At 54.7% G+C, this 26,924-nt stretch overlaps 1 protein-coding gene and 1 long non-coding RNA gene across 2 annotated transcripts in view; one reads left to right on the top strand and one right to left on the bottom strand.

Moving 5' to 3' along the window:
* Positions 1-3,062: 3,062 nt before the first annotated feature.
* NRG2 (neuregulin 2) overlaps positions 3,063-26,924 on the bottom strand; it is a 243,563-nt gene continuing 219,701 nt past the window's right edge. Inside the window, exons 5-11 of the mRNA XM_047849740.1 lie at positions 25,179-25,299; positions 19,056-19,132; positions 10,307-10,409; positions 7,806-7,929; positions 7,353-7,480; positions 6,302-6,529; positions 3,063-4,177 (exon numbers count right to left, since the gene is read on the bottom strand). Of these exons, the coding sequence (XP_047705696.1) occupies positions 3,424-4,177; positions 6,302-6,529; positions 7,353-7,480; positions 7,806-7,929; positions 10,307-10,409; positions 19,056-19,132; positions 25,179-25,299 (1,535 nt within the window). The 3' untranslated portion in view covers positions 3,063-3,423. The remainder of the gene's footprint in view (positions 4,178-6,301; positions 6,530-7,352; positions 7,481-7,805; positions 7,930-10,306; positions 10,410-19,055; positions 19,133-25,178; positions 25,300-26,924) is intronic.
* LOC125160641 (uncharacterized) lies at positions 4,079-18,147 on the top strand. Its single transcript, XR_007150323.1, has 3 exons — positions 4,079-4,159; positions 16,279-16,353; positions 17,873-18,147. It is a non-coding gene; the product is annotated as an uncharacterized LOC125160641 (long non-coding RNA).

The raw sequence follows: 26,924 nt of genomic DNA on the forward strand, positions 1-26,924 counted from the left end.
TATTTTTTTCCTGCATTCTAATGGACCATCACATTCCCCCACAACCTCTGCCCCTAATATGCCCATTTTCCAGGACTGTCCAAACCCAGAGGATGGAGGACCACAGGCAAGATGCAGTAAGTGGTTTGCGCCACCGGGTGGTCCCTGCAGACTCAGGGACTTCTGGGGACTGACCCTGGATCACAGCGTTTCTTTGAGCCTTCATTTTCTCATTCAGTGAAGGTCAACAGTGCCGCACACTGTGCTAGGTGCTGAGGATACTGTGGTGAGAAGAGGACTTAGCAGCTCCCTGTCCACCTGGGGCTCACAGTCTAGTGGGGAGGGGGACAGGACGTCACCATTACCATTTGGGAGCCTGGGAACGCTGGGGAGAAAACCAAAACTGACCTGGCAGAGAGAAGAAGAAAGATTGGAGGAGTGGGGAAGACCACCAACTCAGGAAGTCTCCAGAATGTCCTAAGTGCTTGTGGGGGACAGGGTGGTAGTAGGGAAGCTGCTTGACAGGGCTATACCTCTTCCTGATGGGCCACTAAAGATGCCCTAAGGCATCAGTTTGGGAGGCACAAGGGAAAAAGAGCCTCTCTGGCCACACCGGCTCCCAGGTCCCATTCACGCTTGGGAAATGAATGGGTGACAGATTAGGTTCTGGCCTTAGACTCTCAGTAGGTATTTTAGAATCCAGAGCAGCTAACAACGCTACCAAATCACTTGATACAATTATTTGGGGTCATGAGAAGTCCAATGGGTTCACCGAGAGGTCACTCACAATTACTGGGGTTCACAAAGAGGTCAGTGGGTTTACTGAAGTCACAGAGGTGGTTTCTGACTGAAAATTTAGAAGGTAACAGCAACTCCGAGCCCTCAGAAGGGTCATATTGACACTGAGGGCTCCCGAAAAGGCCAATAGGTTCACCAAGAGGTCATTCACGACCATTGGGGTTCACATAGAGGTCAGAAATCACATAGAGGAATTATTGGCTGTTAGAAAAGCTTAAAGCCAACAGCAAACTCAGAGCCAGCAAAGGGATTTGGATGAGATCATCAGATGGGCCCTGGGAGAGGTGATTTGCAGGTTTATGTACGATTCAGTTCTTTATTTTCCTTTGTTTTTTTTATAACAGGTACTTATCCCCCCCAGCCCCCCACAATGAACACCGTAACTTTAGTCCTTTCTTTACTTTTCCCCATCACGTCCCTTCACCCAGTTTTTGCCACTCTGCGTGATTCAAGAATGCAAGGCACAGGATACCATCATCATCATCAGATTAGCCACTAATAAGCATCATATGCCAGAAGCAATACTGGGTGCTTTATAGATAATCTCCACAGTAACCCTTTGAGGTAGGTATCGGCATCACCCTTTAACAGCTGAGGAAACAGTGGCCTAGAGAAGTCACATAGCCCGTGAGGGGCGGAGCTAGAATTTGAACTCCGCCCCTCTCAGCCTTAATGAAGCCTCTCTGTCCCTCCCATTTATAGGTCTTCAAAGCGACCACACACATTCTGGGGGCGATCGTGCATGTGTGCACACAGGTCAACCACCTGAGCTCTTTGGATAGACGACTTCCTTGTGTCCGGCTGGAACATAAGGGATCCTGGCACTGGTTTAATAAATTAATCAATGAGGGAAAAGGCTTATGCACCCTGGACCGCCATCTGCCTTCTCCATGCCTTCCTCAGGGACTGCAGGTTTAAACAGGCCCTGGCTCTGAGGGGCTATAAAGTTGGGAAAAGCACAACACCCTGTGGGCTTACAAGCTGCAGCAGCTGTGGTCTTCCTGGCAGCCAAGGGTACCCATTATGCCACCTTGCATGTCCAGGCTTTGCCTGTGACATGCTTGAGGCCCCAAGGGTCATCTTGCCTCAGCTGCCCCAGTGCCAATCCCACAACCCTTCCCTCCTCACCCACATAGGCCCGGAAATTGTTGCCTCAGTCCAGCCCCAGGAGCTCCAGGGTAGGAAGTGGGCCAGAGGTCTGAGGCTGAGCTCAAAGCAGAATAATCTGCATCAGCCCCTTGGCCAGGTTCCCCAGAAGCCAGGGGGGATACCCGGTGAATAATCTTGGAGGAGGGAGGAGGGTTGGAGCCTGTCCTGGGAGCTGAAGCCGGGGAGATTAGAGGGACAGTCTCTTCCTCCCAGGGACTAGCCTGGCCCTCTCCAATCTCCACCCCAACATCCATCCATCTCCACCCAGGTCCTCATTCTCAACCTGGGGGCTAGGCACACACAGTCAAACATGAGTTATTTCTGATTTTATTTATAATATAAAAATGTTCAAGTGTCAACAGTCAGGTGTTTGGACATTTCAGGGCAGGGTTCTCATTTGTTTGTTTGTTTGTTTAAACAATTACCTTTTGACAAATTAGCAGTGGACCCAGTTTTGCGGGGTGGGGAGGGAGTGGAATTCGTAGGTGGCTTGGGGTCTGGAAGGAAATGGTGTTACTTTATTGCTAAAAGGGGAATCAAATACACTGTGGAGTGGCTCTTCTCGGTCCCAGCGTGACCATGCATCCAATCTAAAGAATCTGAAATGCAAAGGACATGCAGGCATAAAATAGAAAAGACAACCTGTAAACGAAGGTGCTGCAGAGGACGGAAGGGCATCCTGGAGGCCACAGGGGAGGAGGAGCTGGAACTTTGGGGCCCTGGCAGAGCTGCCCCCTCCCTGGGGCCGGTGCTGTTGGGAAGACCTCTTAGTGCCCCCTCCCTTAGCAGCTATGAGGAGCAGGGTGGCCCCCTCCCCATTCTGGTTGCTGTCGCTGGGCCTCAAGTCTCCCCCTCCAAAAGTTACCTGACCCCAACTCTAGCTCCAAGCCTAGGATCCCCACCTTCTCCTCGCCTTCTCCTCAGGGTGTCGGGGGCCTGAAGATCTTGCCTGAGGGCAAAGCTACTCCTGTCCTCATTTCCTTCCTCAGGGCGGATCCCCTCCCAGCCCCCACCCTTGCCCCCACTAGCACCCAGCAGTCTTTTCTTTGCCGGCTTCCTCTCACCCCTGCCAGCTGGGGATCCTACAGTCCCCTCAGCCCCACCCCACCCCACCCCACAACCCAGACTTCTCTCCAGGAGCTCCAGATTAGCGTACAGCAAAAGGCACCACAATATAGGTTTCTATTAAAGAGTCAAAAAATTGGCCCATCTTTCTTTTTTTTTGTTGTTTCTTTTTTTTTTTTCCGAAGCTGTAAATCAGGATGTTACATATAAATAGTTTCCCTATAAAAACGTCTTTGCCGTTAGCTAGTATTATAAGACAATTTTTGCTAAAATGAAAATAAAACATTTTGTTATACCTTTTTCCTTTTATAGAAAATAAAAATATTTTTATTTCTTTTTTTCCTCCTTTCTCTCTCCAGGCGGTGGTCTCTGTTCTCCGTAAAGACAGTGGGGCAGGCGAGGCGGAGGGGGGCGGCGGGGCGGCGGGGGCCCCTAGAGGGGCGCCGAGTCCTGCTTGCCCCGCGGGGGGGGCCCGCGGCTGTGTCTGCTGCTGGCCCGCGTGCTGTGGCTGTCCAGGGAGTAGTAAGTCCTGCTGTCGGCCGCCGGGCACAGCGGCGGCGAGTCCGAGCGCAGCGCATCGTGCGCCGCGCGCAGGCCGAGGAAAGGCGTACTCTCGGCCGCCAGCGCCCCGTCCGCGTCGTCGTCCGAGCCTGAGGCCGAGCCGCCACCCGAGCCGCTGCTCAGCGACAGCGAGTCCCGCGCCGCGCGTGCGCGCTGCGCCGCCAGCCCGTTGAGGCGCGAGCGGCGCCAGCGCCGGGGCCCCGCCGACGTCCTGCGGGACGCGCCGCGGGCGCGCGGCCGCGGTGGGGGAGGGGGCGCGCACTCCTGCGTGGTCTCGTACTCGTCGTCCTCCGGGATGCGGAAGGGGCTGGCGGGCAGGCTGCCCAGGCTGCCGCCCAGCGCGCAGGCCCCGCGCCGCGGCCCGGGCCCCGCCGCGGGGTAGTAGTAGCTGTCGTAGCTGCGCTGCATGTCCGCGCCGGGTCCCGGCCCGGGGCCAGGGGGCGCCGGCTGCCGCAGAAGCGGCTGCTGCTCCGCCAGGCGGTAGCTGATGGGTGCGGCCGGCGGCAGCGACACTGCGTGAGCGGAGTTGGGGGACGTGATCTCAAAAGTCGGCACCTGCGTGGCCAGCGAGTAGTGGAAGTCCACTGGAGAAAGGCGCGCGGGCGTGGTCAGTGCCGACACGTACCTGCGGAGAGACGCAGAGGCGTGGGCTGGGGGTTACGGGTTATGGGTTGCGGTGGCAGAGGTGGACCACTGATAGTGCCTGGGATCCCGCCCGCCCGAATGATGGTGGCAGTCCTCAGTGACCTTAAGCAATTTCCTTAACCTCCCCCAGGCTCGGTTTCCTTCTGTGTTAAGAGGGGATAACCACAGTGCTCATTCCAGGCTGTTGTTGGAATGATTCCGTAAACGTATCACATGGGATGTGCCGGTGCCACTGCCTGCCTGATGCTCCAACGTGAACGGTCCTTCTGGTGTGAGGGATGCACACAGTCACCAATATTCTTGAACTGTTACTTTGGGTCAGGCTCAGATTGGGGCATTTTACATGCACCATTTCATCTAATACGGTAATTCTGTAAGACCCTTACTTTAGTCCCATACCACACATGAGAAAACTGAGACTCAGAACATTTAAGTGACTTGCTCAAGGTTCACACAACCGGGAAGTAGTAGGGCTGGGATTTGAACCGATGCCAGGCAGAACCAGGACTTATGCTTCCCTGCTCTCCAGAGCCCTTATTACTCTCTTTCTGGATCGTCTGACTTCCCTCTCCCACATGGACATCCAGTTAACCACCATACCCCACCTCCTGGAACACACCCTTTGCCCTGCTCTACCTCGACCTGGGCCTAATTGTTCACTCTGGTTATTCCCCCACTCCAGGGTCTCTCCTCCACTGTATGCAGTTTCCAAAGCAATCTTTTAAAGTCAGTTTTGCTTAAGGAGGCCCTTCCTGCCCCAGGGCCATCAGCCATCTACCTGGCCCCAGTCTACCTGTTCAGGCCCAGCTCCATTCTCCTTACATCTCACCCTGCTCTGGGCATCTCACTCACCAGCAATGTTCTTAAGTGCCTCTGCTAGTACAGCTCAAGGTACTCCCTTGCCTGGAAAGCTCTCCCTGTCTCTCTGCCTCCCAACCAGTAAGAAGTTCTATTGCTATTGATAATGATTGATAACAACCTAGTGTGGCCAAGTAGGAGTCAGAGAGCTTTGTGCACATGATCTCTGATGGCCTTCGCAAGAACCATGCATGATAGGTATTGTTTTTCATGTTCCACAGCTGAGGAAACAAGGCACAGGTGATCAACCTGCTGCAAATCACATAGGTGGTGGAGCTGGGCTTTAAAAGGTTGGGTATGGAAAACCTGGCTGCCTCCTAGAGCCTGCAGTTAGGCTGGGTCTGTCTGTCTTGCTGGGATGTCCTGTGCTTAGCACGTTCCATAGGACGCTGTGAGTTTCAGTGGTTTGTGTCTATGGCTGGGAGCTTCTCAGTAGCAAAAACAAGATGGACCGTCTCTGGACCCCCAGGCAGGCTGCTCAGTGAGGGCTGGCAGGGAGTAGGTGAAGTTAGAGCCAGAGAACATTTCCTCTCCCTCCACTCCAGCCTGGAGTTCCCAGTACTATGCACCTTCCTCTACTCTCCTCCCACAGACCCCACTTGCTAAGGGCCACTGGAGGGCTGAGCAACGTAGAGGGCTGGCCTCCTATGACTCCTGGCTTGGAGTCAGGGAAGAAGGGGAGTTTCCTGGTTCTCAGTTCAGCCACTGCTCGGAAACCCAACGGTGTCTTGATCCCTGGGCCTTGTTGCTGATACTGCCAGGGCCTGCAGTCCTTCTTGGCTCATGCCCAGCCTGCCCTGGTCATTCTCTTTGCAGACAGCCTCCCCTCCCACCCTTCAGTCTGCTCGATCTTGGTGTCTTTCTGTTCCCACTGGGACATGGGGCCTCTAGGTGACACCAGGGTAGGGCTACCATATGTTCTGGCTTGTCCAGAACAGCCACTGTTTGTTCCTGATGTTCTAGTGCAATTATAGCATCCTCTTCAACTTTGAAAAGTGTCCCAGTAGGACAATTAAATTAGATGGTCACTCCACACCAGGGTCCACTGGCTCAAACTCAGTCCCAGTCTGTCATTAACATGCACCCTGAGCAGATCATTCCACCTTTCAGGGACCTTGCTTGCCCGTCTGAAAAATGGACATGGGAATTTTTGGAGTGTCTCTGAGGTGCCCTAAGGGTCGGCCCTGGGTCATTGGTGCCAGTCCTCTGGCCAAGGTGGGGCACAGGACACAAGATAGGAACTGACCTCTCGCTATGCGGGGAGTCACGCAGAGAGTCTACGGAGTCATGGTAAGGTGGCACGGCAGCCCTGCGCCGCTCCTCCAGGCTGTAGGCTGCTGCCCGCCGTGCCCGGGCCTCCACACACGCTGGGCTGTTGCACTTGCTTGTGCCCACTGATGACAGCATGATGCCCGACTGGGAGTCAGAGGTCAGGCTTTCAGAACGTTCCAGGCTCCACGTGTGGCTCTCATGCCTAGAGAAGCCAGGTGGAGGTGAGGTGGGGGATCACGAAGGGGCAGAACAGCCTAACAGGTGTGGTCCCAGGTCCCCCCGCCCCCCGGTTCTTCATTTCATTTCAGGCACCCTCAGCTCAATGCCCTTCTCCACTCTGAGCTGACGTGTAGTATGATGGAGGGAAAAGGAGGGCTAGGGTCCTGTGGATGGGTGAGCCCCAACAGGTGTAAGCCTTTTCTTTTCCTTCGTATAACCAACCTCCCCCTAGCCTCAGCCCGGGGCCCCGGGTCCACTCCCATGATCCTTAGCCTCTTATGTCAGGAGCGCAGCCCTAGAGGCCAATACATGGGGGCCCGGCCTATTCCATGCTGTTCCCCAGGGAAGAAGGAGGCCAACCATGCTATTGAGCTGTATGAACCTTTGTGCTTGGGTGAACAAAGAAAAGGAGGCTAAGGTGGACTAGGTTCGTAAAAGCAAACTCAGGAGAGAGCATCTAATAGGTCTGGGTGTTTGGATGAGGAGGCATTTTATGCCAGATAATGTGGTGCTAATGAGGTCCAACCAAAACTACATGTTAGGTGGGAGCCCAGTGATGCTGTTGTTCCTCTGGGGCTGGTTTAGACTGGAAAAGGGAATCTGGTCCCCTGAGGATGGATGAATGTTTGGTGGTGGGTTCCGGTCTGAAGTCCTTTACCTATATCCCTTGACTCAGAGGGACCCTCAGTACAGGGCATAGCCTGGCTGGGAGGTTTCTTTGTGTGTCTCCGGGCATATGTGTTAGTGCTTTCTGTGGGTGTGCATACAGGAGTCTGCAAATCTCTGTGGGCCTGGGTGGTGCCCACCTGTGGCTGGAGGTGGGTGTGGCTGTGGAACAGTGGTGAGAAGGAGAACAGGAGTGGCTCCCAGAGAAGGTGGTCTCCGTTTCCCTCCGGATGACATGGTCTGTGGCTGGCACATTCTTGGAGATATACTGCAACAGACACAGTTGGGCGGGAGTTAGTGACGAGTGAGTGGGTCAGCCCTCCTTCCGGGTGGGGATGGGGAAGTGAAGCACTAAGCTTCAGGTTGGGGAGTGGTCCACTGGATAAGTGACTTGATGTTAGGGCAGCGGTGGCCCCAGCAAATCAACCCCTTAAGGAAGTGGGCAAAGCGAGGCCAGTCATTCTGGTGAGGCTAGGCGAGGCTAGCGGGCAAGGCTGAGCATGGGATGGGCTGGCTGCTGCCCCGGCCCTTCCTTGCAGGGCACGTGACAAAGGCTGGCAGTACAGTGAAGGGGTTCTGGTAATACCACTCACATCTGCCATCTGGATCTCCTCAGGGTCCAGCCGGGGGTGACTGGGCCCGTTGGCCAAGCTCCGATTCTGGTGGGCTGGGCACATGTTCTGCCGGAGGTGATTGTGCATCTGCTTCCGCTGTTTTCTGTATAGGAGAAGGGTGTGTTAGCCACCCCCCCACCCCATACAATGTATGAAATTCCCTAGCTGTCCCTCCAGGGGAACTCTTCTACCTCTGCCCTGAATGCCGGGGCAGTCTCCTGCTACCGCTGTTCCCTGTGCTCAGCCTGCTCTCAGCCAGGAACCCCCGCTGGTCTGCCTCCTCCACTATCACCACGAGCTTGAATTCAGCAGGACCTGAGCATAGTGGTTCTGAGCTTTGGCTCTGCTGAGAGAGCTTTGGCTCTACTACATCCTAGCTATGTAATCCTGGGCCAGTTACTTAAACTCTCCATGGTTCACTTTCCTCATCTTAAAGTGGGGTGACCATTTACCCATCCCAAAGTCACCTGAGAATTAAGAGCAGATAAAATATTCAGGCACTGGCCCACCCACCCACCCATTCATTCATTCATTTGCTCTTTCTTGGGTTTTTGCTATGTGCCAGATGCTGTTTTGGAACAGTGAAGGAGACAGACACAATCCCTACCCTCGTGGGGCTGGCAGGCCAGTAGGGGAGGCAGATAATAAACACATAAACAAATTAATAAACAAGATACTTTCAGTAAAATGCAATGAGAAAAATAAAACATGGTGCTATGGTCAGGGGCCTGTGGGACTACTTTACATTGGCCATATTAAGTGCCCAACACATTTGTTCTGTAATCAACAAGTCTAATCATGACACTCCCATTTAAAACCCTTCATTGGGGGTGCCTGGGCGGCTCAGTCGGTTAAGCGTCCGACTTGGGCTCAGGTCATGATCTCATGGTTCGTGAGTTCAGATCCTGCATTGGGCTCTCTGCTGTCAGCACAAAGCCTGCTTCAGAGCCTCTGTGCTCCCCTGCTCATGCTCATGCTCTCTCTCAAAAATAAACATTAAAAACCAAAAACAACAAAACCCATCGCTGGCCCTCTCTCAGTGCCCTCTCACTGCCCTAGCTTGCTGTATCCTTGGGGGGCTTATTTCTGATCCCCCACCATGCTGCCCTCTCTACCCTTTGGACCTCTGCACATACTGTTACATCCCAATGGAGCATACTCTCTGCCTCTTCTTCACCTGCTAACTCCTGCCCTTCTCTTAGGCTCAGCCTAAATGCTGCTTCCTCAGAGAAACCCTTCTTGCCTTCCAGCCAAAGTTAGGCACCCCTGCAATGTATCTTATCACACTGGACATCTTGCTTAGAGCACTGGCCATGGGCCTGGTGCAGGGCCTGGTATCTAGCAGGCAGTAAATGAAAGTTTGTTGAAGAAATGAATGAGGTTAGAATAGGGGCTTGCTTTTCCACTAGTTCTTGACCTCATTTTTCCTACCTGGGCCCAGTCTCCTCTGGGATCCTTGAGCCCCAAATCCCAAGGCCAGCAGGGCCTTAGATCCCATAGATAGGCGTAGCAGGAGTCAAGACCACGGGACTCAGTACACTAATTGGTGGCTATGCCCAGACCTTGCTTTCTGGATAAGAATGGATGGGACAAACCTATCATTTTCTCTGCACTACATCACTCTACAACCTTCACTGGCTCCCTATCATTTATAGAATAAACCCAGGCTTCCTAGCTTGGGATTCAATGCCCTATGGTACTATCTAGGTTCCAGCTGTCTTTTTAGACTCATGCCTTTTCCTTGACCCCAGAATTACTCCAACTAGTCTGGGCTGCTCGTGCTCTAGGAACACAGCTGACCCTTTCCCACATTTGTCTGTCAGCCTGCACTCTTGTACAGGAACTGGCAGCACCCTTTCTGCACCTTTCTTCCCCTTGCTCTAAAGTTCTGCCCCATCTTTCCTCTGCCCAGAAGTGACCCGGCCTCATCTTCTCTGGGCTCTGGCCTGGCCCGCTCCCAAGTGAGATGAGGCAGTGTGTCCCAAGGTCTCTTTTTCCACTGGGAATGCAGCCTTCTTTTCTGTGCTTCCTCACTCCCAACACTGCTCCAGCACCAGCCTACTTGATAAGGCAGATGCCCCTTCACAGTGTCGTCTGAGGTACATACTAGGATCACTCCCGCTTTACAGATGAGGACTCGGAGAGATCCGTCAATTTACTCAGGGTCATGGTAAATGGGAGAGCTGAATTCAAACCCAGATCTGTCTTCTTCCAACACTCGTGCTCACAACAATTCTTGTTCATTCCTCTGGGGCCTGTCCCTCCTACCCTCTGCTCCTGCTTCTTGGCCCAGCCCTTCCTCTCCACACCAGCTGCAGAGGCCCCTGAAGGGGCTGTTGGGGCATAAGGGGGTGGCCAGGCCAGACATGGGGAGGGTGTGTGTGGGAGGGCAGGGGGTGGAGAGAGACTGTTTTCACAAAAGCAGTCCTGGAGGCCCATCCCTAGTTGGCCTACTGCAGGCCCGAGTGTCTGACACTCACTTAGTCTTGCAGTAGGCGACCACGCAGACAATGCCCACGACCAGCAGAGCCACGCAGATACCGGTGATAGTCAGGACCCTCTTCTGGTACAGCTCCTCAGCTTCTGCAGAGGCAGAAGAAGAGGATGTGAGGGGGCAGGGCAGGAGGCAGATCCAAGGGGAAAGTGGTGCAAAGAACCCACCCCCACCTGCCCCCAAAGCTTTGGGCTCCCTCCAGCTCAGGGCCTCCCAGCTCCTTTGCATCTCCTCCTTCCCCAGCTAGTCCCTCCCTTCTGGATTGCTTTCTGTTGCCCCTAAATCCTCCCACATGTGATCTGCTCACAAGTGACTGAATTCACCTTCCCAAACCCTACACCCTGCCCAGAGCACATGAATGGAAAATGCAGGGGGTGGGGGTGGGTGGGATGGAGGTGAAATTCCAAAGGCCACAGGCAAGGGCAACCCGGCTTGGCCAGCAACCTTGCCCTGCTCCACTGATGGCTTCAAAGAGCCTGGATGGGTTGGGGAGAGCTGTTCTTCATGGCAGTGAACATGTAGACGCTCGGCAGAGCTGGCTTGCCATTTCTGCTTTGCTAAGAAAGGCAAGGACGTCAGACAGGACATCAGACCCGGAGGCTGGACTTAGGAGGGACGCCAGGAGCAGGGACAGAGCAGACCAGGCCCATGGAGGAGGGCATAGAGAGAAAGGCCTTGATTTGTTCCTGCACCCTGGATAGCATGTGGCCCTGGCCCATACCAGCCCTTCCCTTTGCTTTCGAGAAACCCACGAATGGCAGCATAGCCCTTGGTGCCTAGGAAAGTTCTTGTGCTCAAGGAGCAGCCGCCACCCTTTCTGAGGGGTTGAGCTAGGCTGGGTCTCAAAAAGAACCAGCCATCCCTTCCACCTCCTACTTCTTGGTGGGGCAACTCTTGCCCGTCTAGAGCAGAGAAAACCAGGAGGAAGAAAAGAAAAAAGGTGACAGCAGCAGCCTAGGCATCCCCTGCCCCCACCTGTACCTGCCAGCTGGCCCCTCCACATGGCCCCCTCCCCCCAGCACAGGGATAGGTGGAGGCTAGACCCCAGCACCGTAGTAGAGCCCTGGGAAATGTCCTGAAGTCCTTGGACTTGCAGCCCCTCCTGTGTACACCAACCAGCAAAAACTGCGAGTACAAACCCTCTAGACACACATACCTTTAGGGCTCTGGCTATCTGCACACAGATCCCTTCACAAAGATACACTCATACGTGTCTAGAGAAGTGTGTGTGTGTGCGCGCGCGCGCGCACACACACACACACACACACACTCATGCAGTCTTAACCCTCCACCCTGGGCCCCCATCTCTGGGCTCTGTGGTCCATATCCTGCTTCTGGTTCTCATCCCTGCCCACTCCCAGTCCTCTCCAGTGGGGCATCTGTCTCTGTCATTCCTCGGAGACCACTCTGGTCACGGTCACCAACAACTACCCACTTCCAAGTCCTGTGGTCATTTGCTTCCCTCTCGGCTCACTCCCCCTGTTGCGCCCACTCCCCCTGGATGGCTCTTCTTTCCTGGGTGTCGCCCTCTTTCACCGGCTGACCTGTTCAGTTGCTGCTTCCTACTCTTCTATGTGGTCTGCAAGGTAGAAGGGCCCAGATCTCTCAGGCTTCTTTCCTTCCTCCACGTGCCCTCTCTCCCCTCATGATCTCACCCAGCTCAGACTTTAAATACCATCTGTATGCAGGGGACTCTCAAATTTGTATCTCCTGCTCTGACTTCTGCCTGAGCTCCAGACTGCTCTACCCAAGGGCCACTGCCAAACAGAAGTGCTGATTCCCCAGCCTCTTTCCATACCTGCTCCTGGCCCTTCCCATGTCGTCAGTGGTCGCACCACCTCCCCTACTGCTCAGGCCCTGAACTTGGCATCACTGCTGATGACTCCTTTCTCCCCGCCTGCTCTGATACCTAGTCCTTCAGCAAGTCTTCTCAGCTCTGCCTCCCAAGTAGATTCTGGGTTTGGCCACTTCCACTGCTTCTAGCTCAGTCCAGGATGGTGTCATCTCTCACCTGGATAGCAGGTCACCTTCTGACAGGCTTCCTTGCTTCCACTGCTCCCCAGCCTGTCTCCCAACCCAGTCTATTCTCTGCCCCCAAGCCTGCAGATCGTTTACTCCTTGGCTTCAAGCTCACAATGGCCGCCCCCTGCGATTCGAATACAACCCAAAGACCTGCCATGGCCTAGGAGGCCTGGGTTACCATCTCAGCCCTCCTTTTACATCTCGTCATTGGTTTAGTCCCCATGTCTTCTGTGACCAAAGTCGCTGGCATTCCTTCTGTCCACTGAGCAAGGCAAGCCCGCTCCAACCACACCCTCCCTAACTTGCCTCCAACACCCTCCTCCAGTTGTTTGCAGGGCTGGCTACTTTTTATCAGGTTTTAGCGCAGATGCTACCTCATCGCGTCAGCCTTTCCTGGCCACTTAGCTAAAGTAACTCTGTCTCCAGCTTGGCACCCTCCCATCACCTTCTTTTATTTTCAGTAGGGCACTTACCACCACCTGCTATCTTTCCTGTTTGTTGTGTGTCTCATACTGTGAATTTGAGTGCCAGGAAGGCAGGGACTCTGCATGCCAGATCGCCAGAGTTGGCAAATTCTGGGGTTCAGTAGATGTCTGTCGAGTTGGTGCACGAACGGACATACAGACCGCCATTACAGACACAGGCATTTATTCGCACACGTGCACACTCACCTCCGCACCCTCCCAGTTCCACCTGCACAGCACTCAGCCCTTAACACAAAGACGCCCTGCTGTGTGCCTCTGCGCACTCACATCCTGCACAGAGAGACCTAACAAGGCGTGTGACGTCCCCCCCCCCCCCACAACACACACACCCCTGCTGGGTCGTGTCGTGCACCGTCACACGCAGACTCACCCCTCTCCTCCCGTCCCATCACCAGCAGCACATAGACACACACGCTTCCACAGGCTTTTAGCTCTATCTTCTGAGGAGAGCTGATAGGGGCTGGGTGGTGAGGGAAGCGGGGCCTCTCCAGACCTGCCTCAAGAACAGCCTTTTCAGAACTGCAGGCTCTGCACCGCCTCTGAGGTCTGACCCCACCGAAGCCTTGACCCCTCCGAGTCCCTGCATCTCTCCATTTAAGCCTGGGTGGAGCCTCCCAGCTCAGAGAGAGGACAGAACGCTGCCTCCAAGTCCCTTTCCATTCATTGTGTCTCCCAGGGGCCAGAGGGAAGAAGTGGGAGGGAGGTAAGGTTCTGAGCTGGGGGGGGGAGGGGGCAGGAGGGTGAGCACCGGAGGCCGGCTCACCCTTGACCCTTGCTTGTCTGGCCCACAGGCGAACACGCATACCATTGTGGAGACAGATCATGAAGGGAATGACAGCCTCAAGCAGATGGCAAAGCCTGGCAGACAGACACGGGGCAGGGGGCAGAGACAAATGGGCATTATTAGCTGCCAGCGTGGTGCAGAATGAAAAGCAGTGGAGATGGAAGTGGGAAAAGGAAGGAGAATTAAAGTCAAATTAAAGAGGGTGCCTCTCTGCACAACTCTCCAAGCCAGGATTTCATGGCTTCCGGACACCAGCTCTCCAGGGGCCTGTCTCTTGTCTGGCCAACCCTTTGGGCATCAGCTCGGGAAGCTCCTCCCCCAGTGAGGCCTCAGGCGAGGGGGCCCCGCTGTACACTGGGGGCACCTATTCCGCCCTTCTCTTGTCTCCCCCAAATCAACGTAGTTTATGATGGGACATCTTGGGAGGGCCAGGGGAGATTTTTGGAATCCTCCCTTTTCCGTTTTTTGGAAAGGAAACCAGCACACATGGTGTCAGAGGCTGTGGAGAGGCCTGGGGTGGATGGCACTGACTGACACATAGAGCTTCGTACCCTTTAGTTCAAATCCAAGATGCTCTGGCAGTGCAGAAGAGAGCAGGGTCAGAGAGGGGAGGGGATGGAGGGAGAGATACAGAGAGAGATCGGGGAGCGGGGAGGGCAGGAGAGAGAGAGAGAGAGAGAGAGAGAGAGAGAAACGTTGGTCAGGATTCTTCAGACACCAGCAGCCAGCCTGTGAGGTGAAAGCAGGTTAGTGGTGTCCCCTCCCGGCCTCCTGAACCCCTGCCCTGGCACCCAGTCCCCAAGAGCCCTGAGAGGGGTGGAAAGAGGAAATGTTAGGATCAGCAGGCAGGGCAGGTTCTTTAGAGATGAGCTGTGGGGTTAGTACCTGATGGGGAGGCGGAGGCGCAAGTCAGTCGGCAGATGTCCCCAGGGAGGAAAGGTGAGTGGGGGTGGGGGTCTGAGGAGTCCTGTTTCCCCCTGCCCCCAGCTCCAGGGCCAGGCCTTCCACACTCCCACGCCCCTCCTGGAGACCGCCTGCTCGGCCCTGAGCTCGTTCACCGGGCCCTTTTTTCTGTTCAGAACGAGGGCATGGGGTGCCCAGACTGGTCCTTGTCCCTGTTCTGCCTCCAAAGGCCCCTCTCCTGGGAGCCTGGGCATGAAGACTCCTGAGTTTGTGGGGACAGGAGGAGGCTCCAGCCAGCAGGTCACTTGCCACATCTTGACACTTCCAACACCTTAGATGCCTACAGGGCCTAGGCCTTGGGGTCGGGTCCTGATTTCACCACTTAGAAAAGCAAACTGCAACTTCTAGGAAGAGACAGGTGAGTTCACCTGTGGAACACGCGTGTCACACGGTGAGCCAGTCGCACTCTGAAGTCGATCGTGTTGTACAGGTGCGCTTTCAGAGCCCTGTGAGGTGGGTGCCCACGCCATCGAGATCAAGGGGCCCAAGGGTCAGCCCTGCCCCAGACCAACTGTGCCTCCAAGTGTATCAGGCCTATCCACCTCTTAGAGTCTTCTCTGTTCACATTGGAGCTCTGGGAACTCTGCTACCCGGCCGTACCTCAGAATCATCCAGACCGATGGGATCAGACTGTGGGGTGGCAGCCCAGAAATCTCAACAGTGTTTCTGAAAAGCTCACCTACCATTCTACTGTAGCCAGCGCCTGTCTGCAGGCTCTGAGTTTCAGTTTTGTCCCTAATTTGCTGTGTGCACGTGGGCAAGTCTAGTCTCTGTTTCCTCATCTGTCAAAAGTGTCTATATGCAATGAGAGGAAGACATGAGAGGCCTGGACAGCGGGAGGCTCAGTGTGCATGAAGGGGCCCAGTCCGTGGCCTCCCCACATGCACAGTCAGCGCCATGACATCCGGGGAGGAGGTGAACTTGTGTTCTGATGTTCTCGTCTCCTGTAGGGGAAGGAGAGCATGGGGGCCATCAGCTGGAAGTCCTTTTCTGTTCCTGCTGATTGAGTCTCTGGGCCTGACTGGTTTAGTCATGAGAACTGACCACCTGGAGTAGCGAGCTGGGTCCCAAAGCCTTTGACGAGTTTTCTTTTGCTTCCCTGCTCTGGGAACCAAGTAATAGCGGCGGCAGCAGCTTCTGGGCCTCCTAACTGACCTCCCCTTTCAGTTGAAGGCCAGTACGGTTTTGGGTGGGTCAGCGGTGGCTGATAGGACTGGTGATGTCACTGCCGGGAAGGCAGCCCTGTTTTCCTCTCACAGGGGATGGATTCTGAAGGGACGGTGGCTATGTCTGCCCCTGTCAAAGATGCCCCCCAGTCATCATGTTCATAGGCTGCCACTCAGCTAGGACAGAGTGGCACCATTGAGTCACAGGTCCTATTGGGCAGACATTTGCATATTGACCAGTAACCATGGCAACCCGATGCTGGACTCTCAGCAGGGCCAGGTTTACCAGATGATACACAAAGTCTTCATCCTGGACACATCTTATGACACACAGTTACAGGGGCCTGGCCGGGGAGGCCAGGATGCGGGCCCCTGATGAGAACACGTGCTCACGTGTTTGTGCATGTGAGTGCAGGCGTGTGCTTGTGTGTTTGAGCACGTGTCAGTAGGTGCTTACGTGTGTGTGTGTGTGTATGTAGGTACATGTGTGTGTTCTTTCACTTGGGGGGTATACCGATGTGCAGGTTTTGACTCTCAGGAAATGGAGCGGCTGTCAGGGGAAGAAGGAATGCAATTGTGGCCATAGGCTCTGTTTCCATGGACTCTGCAAAAGGTAATCTGGTCTAGAGGCTGTCTGGGCAGAGGGAGAAAGTCAGACCCCTTGCTCAGGGCTTGCTGGGAGTCAGCCACCAGGGTTCTGGTGGGGGACCTCCTGCCTCCTACCCCATACCAGCTGTAGCCGCAAGAGGTACTCAGCTGCTCTCTATCAACAGCGGCTGGCTCTCTGCTAAGCCTTCGTAGGGAGCACTGCACTCCCATCCTCAACGGCAACCCTCGAGGTGTAAATGTTACTACCCCCATTTTAGAGATGAGAAAACAAACTCGGAGAGGTTAAATGAGGCCCCAGAACTAGTGAGCTCAGCAGCTGGCATTTTTATTCAGATCTATCTGAATCCAAAGTCTGAACACTTAAAGGTAGCATTTTCTGCTACCTTTTCAATAATTATCTGATGCCGTAAGTGCTCTGGGCAAAGTGCTTGAAGACTAGAAATCCTTCATGCAAAGGTAACAGCAATGATCCTGATGACACTAGGCAGAAAGGCCTGTGGCAGCATTTCTAGACTTTTTCTGGGCTCCTGAGGCCCTGCTGACCCTTCAAGCAGCTCTGAGCTGAAAGCTGAAGCGGCCCAGCTGGCAGAGAAGCTTGGCCAATGGCCAAGTTCTGAAGGCTCTGCTCCTCTGATTCGGGAAGGGCTGGGACTCCCTGTCCAGAACAGTCCCGTAAGCCAGGGAGGCTCTGGACCTAAGGGTGAACAGGAATAGGTCCTCCATTGCCTCTTTCCCCTGGTCCTTAGCCTTGGCCTGGCTGCTCTGTTCCCTCCTGAGGCCCCTCCTGACCTATGGTCTTCCATAGGTGGGGCTGGATCTGACTCTGCAATTCTTCCTGGAGCCTGGGCTCTGGAGAATTCTGGACCACATGCCCTGCCCACAGCTCTCCTCTTATCCCCATAGCCTTCCTCCCTGGCCTTCAGCCGGAGGGGCCTGGGGGGAGTGCTGCCTGCCACACACTGTGAAGACAGTTGACCGTCTGGGCTGACCAGCCCCCACCTCCCTGCGGCCTCTACTTTCCTCTTTAAGTCATGGCTTCCAAGCTCTAGCAGGGAGAAGGAGGTGATGATTTCTAGGCTTTTGTGCTGTGGCCTAAGGAGGACTGGGTAGACTTGTTTCTCTACCTGAGACCCAAAGTCAAAAACCACTTTTCTCCAAAGGGCTACCTAAATGACCCTCTGGGTCCTGCTCTAGGCCTCTCCTGGAGCTCTGCCTCTCACCCAGGCACCATCACTTTGGTTCCTAATTCTTCATGGGATACAGCTGTCCTAGGAGAGGAGGCGGTGGGGTGGGCTGAGCAAGGGCCTAGTATGTTCTGAAGGATGGGTGACAGTGTCCTGCCTTGTAGGCTAAGAGACTGGTGGGTCCCAGATGGAGTCCATAGCTGGCCGGGGGCTTTTTGCTCTGCTATGCCTCCACCTGGTGATGCTTGAAGAAATTGTTCCCAGCCTCAAATAAAACACTCTATAATTAGGGTCTCGTCTTTCTGCTGCAGGGCTCACATTTTTTTTTTTTTTTCCCAGCTAACTAGGCAAACCAGAAAGCTCCAACCTCACAAGTGGAAGAAAGGAAGGAATGGAGTCCTGGATGGGGACTCAGACCAGAGAGGGCCTGGAGAGAATCACCAATCATCCCTTGAATCCTCATTTCCTCTTTTAGTAGGCAGCAAACCCCCATCCCACCCTATCCTTGAGCCACATAAATGTCTCTGGCCTCTGGCCTCTGTGGAAACCCGTGCCCTGGGGCTTGTTCTCCCTCAGCATCCCCTTCCCCACTCTCCCCCATCGCCCCAAGTCAAATAAAACAAACTCTGGCCAGACCCAAAGACAGGCTGAGAACTTGTTTGTCTCTCGCAAACGCACCAGCACACACGTGCATACACTCATTGCCTGGCCCCATCAGCACCTGACATCCTCAACAGGCTTTAAAAGGCAGGCGAGGGCCCCGCTCCTGCTTCTCTCATTGCTGGCCAGGCTGTCCGCTCTCGGAAGTGGTGCGGAGGCCTGAGCGCAGCCCCCCACGCTTACAGAGAGAATCCGGGGCTGTTACTGTGCCCAGCCAAGAGTCGGGACGGGGTGGGGGGTGGCAGGGGGGCAAATCCGTCTCCTCTGAACAGGCTTCTAGTTAGCACTGACGACTGAGAGGAGCCCAGGACACTACCACTCCCTACCCCCCTCCCTTCCCCCGCGGCTCCCTCTAGTCTCTCTAGGCAAGGCCCGGTCCCTCTCGTGTGGGGAGATTGTCAGTCACCAGGGAGGAAAAGAAATAGAAGAAAGAGACATACTGGAGAAGTTGACCATTGCGAACTGCTGACACCTGTCCCCGGTGTATCCCACAGGGCACCTACCAAAAGAAAGAAAACCAGAAAGAGAGAGCCAGGATAGCAAGACACAGGCATTGCAACACCCCGGCACGGGCTCCTGCCGATGCCAGCTGGGTTCCTTGCCACCGTTACCGCTTGTACTGGCCTTGCCACTCTGCCCCTTACCTGTAGCCCTGAACTTTAAACCCAAGGATTAGGCCAAAAAATGAAAAACAAAGCAAAACAAAAGAACAAACCAAAATACGAAAAAAGAAAAGAGAAACAAAACAAAACAGCCAAAGATCAAAACAACCAACACCCCTGGCCCTATGCCCTACATTGGGGGGACTGCACCCGGAAGCTTTCTAAGGAGCAGGGACTTGTGTTTGTATCTTCAAACATACTTTGCTTAGGATCTGGCATGTACAATCGCAAAGGCAGTTTCTCCAAACATCTCTGTCCGAAGAATCCGTTTGGACATCTGGAGAAGGAAAAGGGGAAAAATCACAGAACAAACTGGCATCATCCGCGAGGCTCAGGTTAGAAATCAAAGTGCACAGTGATGAATGAGAAAACCAAGTCAGGCGCTGGGGCACACTCGTAGCTGCAGGGGCTGGAGTCAGGGCTGTGGGGAGGGCTCAGAAATCTTCAAAATCTCTCTACCCGGTGTTGCTCGGTGGGTGGTGGGGGGCAGGGGTGGGGCAGAGAGGAGGATGACTGAGGGAAGCGGGTGGGGAAATTGGGAACCTAATGCCCAATTGTCCTGCGGGTGTGGAGACTTCCCTTCTGACCTGCCTGGGGTCCCATGAAGCCAGAAAGGTAGCCCCTGGTGCCAGGCAGTCAGGTAGGATGCCGGGAGCCTTCCAGAATATCAAGTTCTGGGAAGCCATTCCTTCCAGGCCCTACCAAAGGGTTCTCTCCAGGGCCCTGGGCAGGTTTTCTCATCCATGAAACAGCCCCCAGAAAGCTCAAAGGAGAACTCCGGAATGCTGTTCCCAGACTGTGTGCCCATGACAAAGGTGACCTTGGAGGTGTTTCATCTGTTCTCTCAAAGAGGGTTCTGTGGCCAAATAAATTTAGGAAATCCTTCCCAGACTTCCTTAGAGAGTTGCAGTGCCCGCTGGCATATGAAAGGCTAGGAAAAGTTTTGTAGGAGGAAAGAGCTTGAATATTCCAGTATGTTCCCAATTTATTTGACCAAGGAAGATGTTTTTTGAGGAACCCTTGTTAACATGGTTTGGGGAAGGCTGCCCTAGAGCAATACACAGGGGGGAAAAAGGCTTAGTGGGGAACAAGGTGAGGCTGGGGAGGAGCCAGAATTACCAACGTCTCACAGCTGGCCTGCCAAGGCCAGGTGCAGGCTATCTACCCTCAGGTGGCAAGAACCACAATCGGGGGTGGGGAGGGTTAAAGCAGGCTCCCTGAGAACCCTGAAGCTTCTTCCAGTTAGGGGTCTACTGGCTGCCTGGACGCCTGTCTTTTCCCCATGACCTGCTCCTCCGTCACTGCCTGGCTCTGGTGGGACCGCATTCTCCCATGTTGTCTTCTCTGTAGCTACAGAGCACCACCCACTCTCCCTGACCTTGTCCTTACCCCCAGGTACACTTTCTTCTGCTCTCTGGCTGCCCCTCTCCTCTCAAGTGAGTCCCTGTCTTGCAGACTTCTGGGAGACATGCCCTGCCCTCTACTCTCCTCTGAACCCCAGCAAGGCCAGATACCTAAGGGAAGCTTAAAGACAGGGCCAGACTGACCACCACCCCCCCATTCCCCTACTCGAAGATGGGTTTTGGCTGCTTCTGCCTCTTTTTCTTGGGGAAATTAGGTAACCCCATCACGGATGTTTCCTCAATAATAGATCACTGTGCAACATTAATCAGTAAACCTTCTCAAGAGGTGAGAGTACTCTACCTCTTAGCATTCTCGTGTAAACCAACCATCAGCGACCTCTTGAGCTTATAGGGGGTGGCTCCCATTGGCTGTGATAGACCCTCGGGGAAATCCTATTGACTCCAATCTAGCTGGGGGGTGGGGAGTGGCTGGTGAGCAGATAGCTGGAGTTTCTCTGGGCCTTGATGGCATCTCCCTCAGGGGAGGCAGGAGGCTGGCCCCTGCAGTGGTGGCAGTGTGCGGAGGTATGCCTAGCCAGTGGGTAGGGGTGGAGGACTGGGAAGTGTGTCTGAAGAAAGTGGAGGGGGAGTGGTTACAAGGGAAACTGATGCACGTTCATCCTGTTGAACAGGGTGGCTCCCGGGAGGAGGGAGAGGAGGAGGAGGAGGAGGAGGAGGAGGAGGCAGCGGCGGCTAACCCTTAATATATCCTTCTCTGACCTAAGCGTCCCGTCCCAGGAAAATGGAAGTAGGGCCTAAGGCTTTCCAACCAGCTCCAGTCAGGCTCAGCTCTCCTTTCTCAGCTCTCAGAGACTGATATCCACTTGGGGTGGGGACTAGAGGGGAGAATAAAGCAGCAGCACCTTTGGGGGTGGAGGATAAAGAGCCAGGAAATTGCCAAAATGATTCTTGGAATCCTCAAAGGAATAAGAAAGATACATTTAACAGTGTCCAGTGTCTAAGATTAGCCCAGCTCGTGTGTGTGTGTGTGTGTGTGTGTGTGTGTGTGTGTGTATTTGTGTTTAAGAGAGAGAATGGGGTAGTGCAGGGGCAGGAGGGGCAAAGGGAAAATTTATCTCTTTGCTGATAGTCAAGGGATGCTGTCCCATGGCTCTTGGGAGACTGATGATAACTAAGCACATCCCTGAGTCCCTGATCCCACACCCAGCCTGGACTGCCCCAACTGCCTCCTCAGATCTTTCATGACCACTGAGTTGTACAACCCCAGGTGGCACCACGGACACGGTCTATAACGTGAATGTGCCCCCCTGGAGTTATGTAATACGGTCCTAATCTTCCTGCCCTGGGACATGTGTTCCCCACTGGCTGAATAAAAGAAAAGGCAATGGGGGATGGGCATAGCATAGGGGTTGGGGACTGGCTCCCCATACTGTTCTTTGGGCATTAGATCCTTCCAGGAGGCTCCTGGGCTCTCCTTATCCCTGCTTGTTGAAAATGAGCCACATCCGGGAGCCTGAGGCTTCCCTAGAGAAGATACTGGGAGTGGGCCTACAGCCTTGCTACCCTGCACTCAGGACCATGTAACAGGGTACGGGCTACACAAACCCGTCCACCACGAGTGGGGTCTGACTCAGTGTGGATGGCTGGCCGGTAGTGGGTTCCCACTGAAAGAGGGATTGGCGCTCTGAGTTTCAGCAGCACAGGGGACAGATTAAAAGGAGTGGCAGGTCATAGCTTTCTCAGCCCTCCCCCACATCATGAGCTATGACTATGGGAAGATCTGTGCCCAGGGCTGGAGAAGAGCAGGGTGAGACAGGGGCAGAGAGGAGAGCCCATGGGCTGTATCTGGGGTGACAGAGAGGTTGGAACTCTGCCTCCCCATTTTCCCACCCACCTCCCGGGCCTCAGTTTCTCCTTTTGGTAGCCTGGGGATAATGCCATGTGTGCTGCCCTCACCCGAGGGAGGGGGAGAATGAAGGATGAGGGTGTGCCCCGGGGCACTGGAGGGGGGTGAAGGGTCTCTGGCCTCATGAGGGGTGGGGTGGAGATGTGGAGAGGATGAGCAGGCAGATGGGTATGGGATGGGGGAACCACCTGAACATGGGGTGGGACAGGGGGAGCAGAAGAGGGGGAGGGATGAGCTTGATGGGAAAGGGAGGCATGCCGCTGGTATGTGCACAGGGCTGGAAAGAGAGTCTTGTTCTGTCATCATCCCCTGAACCAGTCCCCAAGAGTCACGCACCAACCGTGCTCTACAAAAACACGGAGAGAAGAGGAGAAAGCAGCGAGAAGTGCAGAGGTCCCTGTCTGGCCCAGACAGGAGACAGTCACCTTGATTTGGACCCCCATTTTCAAATCCCCCTAAGTTTTCTTTCTTTAAAACAAAATTCAGTATCAGTGACACTGTTTCTTTTGGCTCTGAATTCCAGAAAAACAGGGACGGAGTGTGCCTGCTTTCCAACACTCCCTGCAGGGCTCTGAACCAATACACAACAACAAGTGTCAGAAAACCAGGAAGGAAAACTGAGTTTTATAGAAACTGGAATGAAACTGACCAGTCTAGTTTCATTATCCAAGCTAAGCGGAAATGCAAAAAAATCAAAATAAAAAGTAAACAAACAGCACAAATGGTAAGACGTGAGTTCTGTTTCCTATATTCTTTCCTTTTTATTCCATTCAGGTGTCATCAGGAATCCCAAGAGGCCTGCCCCCCACTTCCCTCCCGGCTCACCCACCCCCAGAATGGCCTCTGGGTTCTGCCCTGCCCCCCACCCCCCTGTCCTTCTCCAGCACAGCTCTGAGGACTTGCCCTCCTGAAAGCGATCTCCCCTGAGGGCTCAGGGAGTCAGGGAAGTTGGTTCCAGGAGCCCTGGCTAGGGCTGACCTAGGGCAGGTTGAAATGGGGAGGTGGTGCTTCTGGGTACCAAGGTCAAGTTCTAAGCAGGGAATCCCAGTTGCCCTGGTGAGGAGGGGCACAGGACACCATAATGATTTAGGCTCCTGCTCTCTGCTACTCTCAGATTTAGCTGGGGGTGACTCAGAATGTCCTAGGGCTACAGTCTTACTGGCAGGACCCTTTGGAATCTCACAAGCTCATCACACCACTTTCCACGCTAAATGCTAGCACTGGAGCCCTGCAATCCCATGGCCCTCTGTGGCCCTGGCACCTGTCCTGGGTGGCTGAAAACTTCCCTGCCTGGAGCCAGGGCTGATCTCCTTAATGCTGCTGGATTCCTTCAAGGTTCCAGGGTCCAAGGGGCTAGGGAGGTGTGGTGTGTACGTGTTTGTGTGTGTTGTGTGTGTGTGTGTGTGTGTGTGTGTGTGTGTGTTTGGGGATTAAAAAAAGAGGGGCCTGCAGGGCCGGGCCATGTCTGTGAGGTACTCCAGAACGCTTATGAGTTTCTGTAGATTTATTGCAGAGAGCTCAGACCATTTTCAAGTCTAGAATGTTCTACACGGTCTCTAGCACTAATGTGGCAGCCTCCCAGGGGCAGAAGGAGGGAAAGATGAGGGGCTGAGTCCAGGCTGAGAATTTCCCTGGGGGACCTGCTGTGGCTGCAAATTCAGGATGGTGGAGGACAGTAAGGGGATGGCAGCAGGTGCAGGGTGGGATTGGGGGGGAAGCCGGCAAAGGAGGCCCGCTGGGGAAAGAGGCACAGATCTGCCTGGCAGTCCGGGTCTAGCTCAGCTAGCCCGGCACAGAGGGGAGAGTGTCAAGGAGGCACAGCCCCTCATTATCCCCGTGTGAGGTGGAGGGGTCTTTGGCTAAGGCTGTAGTCAGTGGGGGGATGCAGCTCTGGAGCTGGAGCCCAGAGGCAGGAGAGCTGAGAGGTGCTGAATCTGACCTTGTCTGTGAGGAGGGCAAACGCCTCTCTCTGAATTTCTGCTAATACTCTAGTGGCTTTTGCCCAGATGCCATGGGAATGGGGCAACTGTGGCACCTTGCCAGGGTCCTAGGCTTGGTGTGCTTTGAAAACCCGAAGTTGTTAACTAGCGCCCCCTACCCCTCCTCAGGATCTGGCCAGAACCTGTACTGCCCTCACCAAGCTCTTCCTCCGGCTCCTCATACACCCACCAGAGAACCTGTCAGGGGGTCCCGTGGGCTCAACTGCTTGAATAGGACCCAGCTGCTTGAATAGGTCCCAGCTGGACCTGAACACGCCCTCCTGGGTTACTGTGCTCCCACCTGCCCTGTTTGCTAAGGGGAGCAGGATGAAAATCCTGCTGGGTAGAGAAGCCCCAACTTGAGCTTCTTCTTAACCTTGACCTTCCCCAGGTTGTGTCTGGGCCACAGCCAGAGTGGTGTCTTTGCTGGTGTCCCCTCACCCCATAGAGAGGGGCTAGGGTCTGAAGTGGCAGAAGCAGCACCCAGGGTGTATCTGAACACCAGGCAGGGAGAGTAGCAAGGTCTTGAGGTGAGCACTGGACGCAGAGTCCTCGTCTCCCCTCAAGGCTCTGAGAGCAGACCCTCCACTACCAAGGGCACTGGGAATTGTGCTTTGCCGGACCCTGCAAGGCTCTTCACTGCTGGGGAAGACACACCATGGGAAATGTTCATCAGAACACAGTTTGGAGAGTTGCTGAGAAATGGGGCGGGGGGGGGGTGAGTGGTACAGAGAGAAGGGGGAGAGAGAGAAAGGGAGGGGGAGAGAGAACCCAGTGCCTAGGGCATAGACTGGCATCCCCATCTCCCTAAAAGGTGGTGGTGAAAGGGTGGACACTGGGAGAGGGGGTGGATAGGGGCTTGAGAACCTGGCACTGCAGAAGCCCTGAGCCCTTCAGAGTTTATATCTCCCTATATTCTAGGAAAGGCCTGGGAAGTGGGGCAAACCTCCCTGTCTACACCCCTTGGGGACCCCCTGTCAGTGGCCTGAAGCCCACTTTTCCTAGAGCCCTCCACTTCTGCCCCAGCGTCTCACCCTAGTCTTGCCCCCACGCCCGCCCCCACTGGTCACTTACTTGCAGGAGAGCTGGTTGATGCCCTCGATGTAGTAGCAGACGCCTCCATTGACACAATAGGACTTGGCCGTCTCGTTGCACTTCCGGGCATGCCCCGACCATGATGATAGAGTGGTACTCACTGGGGGTATGAGAGACACGTACCAGTGACCCACTGAGACCACCTCTGGGCCCCAGGCACCACCTCTTTCATGGCCCTTCATGGCTCATCTCAAAGTTGGAAGATCAGGAACTGCAGGAATAGCTGGAGAGGGAAGGTCTGGTGGTCCCTCCCAGTCACCAACAAGGCAAAGGGGAGGCCACCAGGAGCTCTAACCCTTTGCCCAGCACCACCCTGCTGGTGGTGCATCCGTGCTCTGGGCAAACCTCCAAAGGCCAGGAAGATTTGCTGTATTTGGGGAGGGATGAGAGACTAGCAGAAAATGCTCCTTCTGCTGGAATAGGAGCCCACTTCTTGCCTGCCTTTCTAGGGGCTCCCCTGCAGGTGGATGAGACACCATGTATTTTGTAGGGAACAAGTTACAGGGGTGCTGGAAGGAGACATCTCCATCAGTCTGCACTGCTTGGGCTCTCGAGGTAGCCCAAGGGGTGGCTGGAAGGGAGCTGGGCTTTGAAGGGAATGGCACCTTTAGGACACACTCATTCTCGAAGATCTAGAGACATGGGAGGAGAATCCTAGCTTCTACGTCTTCCTCCTTTGTCCCAGAGGGGACAAGCCTCCCAGGAATGCTACAGAGGCTGCTCTGCCCATTGCATAAGCCCCCACCCCAGGGTTTTCGTTGCATCTGCTCTCACAAGGCAGCCCTGTCCTCCCCCACCCAGTCAGCTGTTGCCTTGGAAGGGAGCGTCCAGGCCTCGACTGCCCAGGTTATAAATCCTGGACGTCAGGTTGCTGGAGAGGAGGTGGGCTTGAGAGAGGCCTGTATGATGGCTGGGAAGTGAAAACTTGGTGAGAGTGAGGCTGGGCTTTAAGGCTGCTGACCCACACAGCACATCTGATTGGTCAGATTCATTTGATACATGAAAATAACTAAGGTCCTGCTCACCCATGGGATGCCATCCAGAAACCTGGTTTCAAGTGAAAAGTCTTGCCCCAAATGTTTTCATCTGTAAGCTAACTCCCGAGGCTGTGTACCCAGATCGGGGAGTCCCTCAGCCTCTGGGGCTCTGAGGGTCTCTCACTCCCACCCAGCAGCAGCCTCCTGAGGTGCTCCTGTCTCCTCAGGGGTACCGAGTCCCTATCCACCCCCTCTCCGTGGTGATGGGGTTGAGAGGAGGAGGAGGAGGAGGGCAGGCACTTGGCGCCCTCAGTGTTTAGACATGTGGGAGACAGATGGAGCGCGGGGACTGGGAGTGTATACACAGCTCTGCCTCTGTATATGTCTGAGGAGCTTGCTGATAAAACCCGGTGGGCAGGGCCAGCTCCCACCTTCCCCTCCACACCATGCCTGCTGCTGCTCTGGCATCCCTGAACCCCAACCCTGCGGTGGTCCCCTGCCAACAGCTGGGACCTGCGTGCCGGCAGGGACAGGAGGCCCCTGCTGGTCTCTGCCCACTCTGGGTCAGGGAGACCCAGGGAACCAAGAAAAGGACAGAGAAGAGAAACAGCTGAGGTGATCTTGCCTGCGAGTTGTAAAATCCATTGCTCTGGGGGACACCAGAGGCTGCCCTGCCCTTCAGTTACACTTCCAAGGAGGAGTGAAGAAAAAGCAGGGGAACGCCCGTCCAGAGCCACGGTGTGTGTTG

This window comes from Prionailurus viverrinus, chromosome A1, assembly GCF_022837055.1.
Source record: "Prionailurus viverrinus isolate Anna chromosome A1, UM_Priviv_1.0, whole genome shotgun sequence".
Taxonomy (NCBI): domain Eukaryota; kingdom Metazoa; phylum Chordata; class Mammalia; order Carnivora; family Felidae; genus Prionailurus; species Prionailurus viverrinus.